Below are 3611 nucleotides of genomic sequence, written 5' to 3'. Positions count from 1 at the left end.
ATAAATGGTGGTGGACCAGAATGACTCGATATGTGTTGAACCGTTGGGGGCGAGAGTTAGCAGAACTAGGGTTGGAAGTCCCGATCCGTGCCAGCATGCATGGTCTGCAAATTAGTGTAGGTCATTTCCTCCATTTGTTCGAGATCTACAATCCTGACACTAATACGTTCTTCACCAAGAACGGGGAGCTCGGGTTACCATTGCACGAAATGATGAAGGTGTCTGGCTTGCCCATAGGCGATGTTCTATATCAAGAGTTCTTCCCAACCACCAGTCAGCTTAATAAGATGAAGGATCGGTCATCTGTGACCCACGAGACTTTATGGGAGCTGACTTGTCATTATCATATAGCTATGGCTGAGATGGAAACCAAAGCTAGGAAGAAATCTCCCCAGGTCAGCTTAAAGCAATTCGCCGATTATCTGTTCAAAAACCTGGAGGATCGATCGGGAGAGGTATGTGGATTATCTCCTTTGAGCCCGGGTGACATCAATCGGCTGTTGGAGAAAACAAACGCACAATCTTACACTTCTCATTCAGAAGATGGGTTTCCGCACGGAACTAAATTCTGCTCTTATTTGTTTCAAGCTGGTGTTCCGATTCGCCCCACTACTCTGCTGGCTGGCTTTCTGGCCATATGATTGAAGAGATGTGTAGTTCCTCACCAGTCATCCGACGCTATGCCAATGGAAGTGTTGTATCCAGCCGTCCAGTTAGCCACAGGTCACAGATTATCCTTGCTTCCTGCTATGGTGGCGGCTATTCACAGTGGGTTACGGCAGTTAGTTTCCGCATTCACGCAAGAGAAAAAGAAACCCTCTGCCAGTATATCTGTTCCGAAACTAGAATTACCCTACACTTATTTGATGACATGGTTGGTTCTGCACCGGCCAGATTTAATGGAAGCTCCTGAGACGGTGGATCCTAGTCTTCCTCTTTTACAGATCCTTGAGGGTTGCAAATGGATCAAACATCGATGGCCGGACATAACGAGGCAGTTCAAAATTCATAAGTGTTGGGAATTCTTCCCTTGCTTCCCTCGGTTCTCCGGCACTTACAACACAACTTTATTGGATGCTGAAGACCCGAGGCAGAACCGTACAGTTCTAGATGTCGGATGTTTCAGATGGCTGCCCCCCCCCTTTTGTCTTTTTCTTCATTTTGTTTCCCCCCTCTTTGTTTTCTTTCTTGTTTGAATTTGTTTCCCCTTTTGTTTTCCCCCCTCTTTTCAAAAGAGAATTCATCTTCTTCCTCCAAACCTCCTCCATTGTTTTTCTTTCAAGAGCTCCATACCCCAAAGAAATTCGGTTTTTTGTATGCTCCTTCTTGGCCGAAAATTTTCACTTTTCACTAGGGTTTCTCCCTCCACCTTCAAGCTCGGATCTTGACTCTTGGATTGGGGATTTCAAGCCTCTTGATTTGGGTAAGCTCCTCTTCACCATCCTCTTATTTTGTGGTAAAGGTTGCATTTTTATTCTTGTGGTAGACTAGGGGGCATGTATGCACTATTATTTCGGGGGGTTTTGTGCAAAAAGAGGTAATGGCCGAAACTTTGGGGGGTTTATTTGCAAAATTCGTGGGGGTTTATTTGCAAAATGGGACTGAAATTTTGAGGCTTGGATTTCATTCCCCTTTGGTAACAATTTGGATGGGTGTTTCATGCAAAAAGACCATACCTTATTGAGGGTTTTATGTGCAAATGTGGGGCCGAAAAGTTTTGGGGGCTTATTTGCAAAAGTGGCCGAAGAATTGGGGTGGTGTTCATGTAATAGAGGACTGAAGTTTAGGACCTAAATTACATGTTCATTTGGCCACAAGCTTGAGGGGTATTTTAGGCAAGAGGACCAAAAGTTGTTGGAGGGGTTTATTTGCAAAACAGCCCATAAATGTCTTAGAGGGACTTATTTGCAAAAGGCAGTGAACTTATGGCTGAAATCCAATGAGTTTTGACCACGAACTCATGATCAAAATTTTGATAAGGCATGTGGAGCCCAAACCAAGATTTTGTAGAGGGGCTTTTATGCAAAATTGGCTGAATTCTGCAAAAGGGCTCATTTGCAAATTTTAACCAAAATTGTGGGGTACCGGGGTGTTATATGATCGAATGTGACGATCATGACCCGGGTCACGCGTGTCCTTGACCTAGATTTTGGCCTTGAACACAAAGGGTATTTTGGGTATTTCACCAAAATTCACCGTGAAAGATGACAATCATCGTGCACGAAATTTGTAGGTTTAATTAGACTTCAATTATGAAATCCTATTTGTGTATAGGATTTTAATTAAAGTTCTTAATTTCCCTTTTAAATTTCGTATATTCATGTTTTAGATTGTACCTGACTTGCTGCTTTTCGTTGCAGATTTGCAATGTCTCCGCGTCGATCTCGTCCCCGGAGGAGCCGTTCTCGTTCACAGCATAGTGAGGAGGAGGTCCCCACGACATCCTCTCCCGCGGCTTCATTTTTCGGGGGTGAGAATTTATGCAGAGATTTTGTCTTACATCCCTGATTGACCTCTTTGCGGGTCATGAAGGAAGAACCGATACCTCTCTCGCGGAGGGTAAGGTTTCAGACTTGTTTTGCTTAGCCAATTCAAGTCTTCGGATATATTGGGGCGATTTTGTGTTGTCCTACACCTTATAGGTCGGTGTACGTTACCACGTTATTCACGTGATGACGCATGCCGTCCTTCTGGTGTAGGTCACTCAAAATCGTCTCTCCAATTATTCCGTGGATGAGTCTATCATTCTTCTTACGAGATGGATTTTCTGATTCCGCCCTTGTGCTTTATTGCAGTGGAATTTCCCGCGGGTAGCCTTCCTCCTCACGCCAACACCGGATGTAGTCGGGAGGTTTTCTCTTCCGCTACTCTTAGGCAGGCTGTTGGCCCACTTCCTCGGTTCGACGGGGATCGTCCAAATGACTCTTGCCGTTCGATACAGGAAGGAGGGCGCCATTGCTTGCGCCAACTTATCACAGATGCCTCCTTCACCCCTGATTCTACTTCCACTCAGGTTCTAAAGAAGCCGGGTTTTCTATTTGGAGATCATGTCAGGGATCCTGCCACGCTGACTCTTTGTGAGGAGCATTGGTTAACTCTTGACGGTGGAGCCTGTTTGTACATCCCTTCGATTCCACGCCACTATTCTTTCAGTCATTTGAAGGGGCAAGCCGTGGACCGGCAGATGTCTTGGCATCTTACTGAAGATGCTGATCGGGTTCAATGCGGATATGCTACTCACCATAAGACTCCTGGCTCTGATGGGTATCATGACGTGCGTGGTCTACGACCCGGGATTATGGGTCTTGATACTGCACCCCCAGGCGAGGTGTCAGCTGCTGCTCCGACTGTGAGCAACCGTCTGGCTCTTCTTGGGAGACAGTTACCTCCACCGGAGTACAGATGTTATGGTTGGGCTTCCTCACTAGCCAAGGGGTGGTGGGCACGCATGACCAGTTTTGTCTTAGCGCGTTGGGAGAGGGAACTGAAGAGCAGTGGGTTGTATGCACCTATACGAGCCACCATGTACGGAATCCCAGTCAGCTGTCGCCATTTCTTGGCTTTGCTGGAGACTTATATGCCCGATAGCAACACCTTCCTGACCAGCGGTG

The 3611-nt window shown here is 46.3% G+C and overlaps 1 protein-coding gene across 1 annotated transcript; it reads left to right on the top strand.

Moving 5' to 3' along the window:
- Positions 687-3316, top strand: LOC109821693. The gene is made up of 4 exons (XM_020387858.1): positions 687-1098; positions 1238-1423; positions 2361-2470; positions 2796-3316. The coding sequence occupies exons 1-4, from the start codon at positions 687-689 to the stop codon at positions 3018-3020; spliced, it is 933 nt and encodes a 310-aa protein (XP_020243447.1). The 3' UTR covers positions 3021-3316.

This window comes from Asparagus officinalis, chromosome 8 (genome assembly GCF_001876935.1).
Source record: "Asparagus officinalis chromosome 8, Aspof.V1, whole genome shotgun sequence".
Classification (NCBI taxonomy): Eukaryota; Viridiplantae; Streptophyta; class Magnoliopsida; order Asparagales; family Asparagaceae; genus Asparagus; species Asparagus officinalis.
The sequence above is the reverse complement of the archived record's forward strand: the minus strand, read 5'-3'. Positions and strand labels throughout refer to the sequence as shown.

What these genes read in the sequence shown, in the direction of transcription:
- LOC109821693 (XM_020387858.1), top strand. Translation starts at nt 687, where the DNA reads ATGGAAGTGTTGTATCCAGCCGTCCAGTTAGCCACAGGTCACAGATTA. An exon ending in TTTCAAGCCTCTTGATTTGG is followed by an intron (nt 1,424 to 2,360) that starts GTAAGCTCCTCT and finishes TTTTCGTTGCAG; the next exon opens with ATTTGCAATGTCTCCGCGTC. An exon ending in CGCGGCTTCATTTTTCGGGG is followed by an intron (nt 2,471 to 2,795) that starts GTGAGAATTTAT and finishes GCTTTATTGCAG; the next exon opens with TGGAATTTCCCGCGGGTAGC.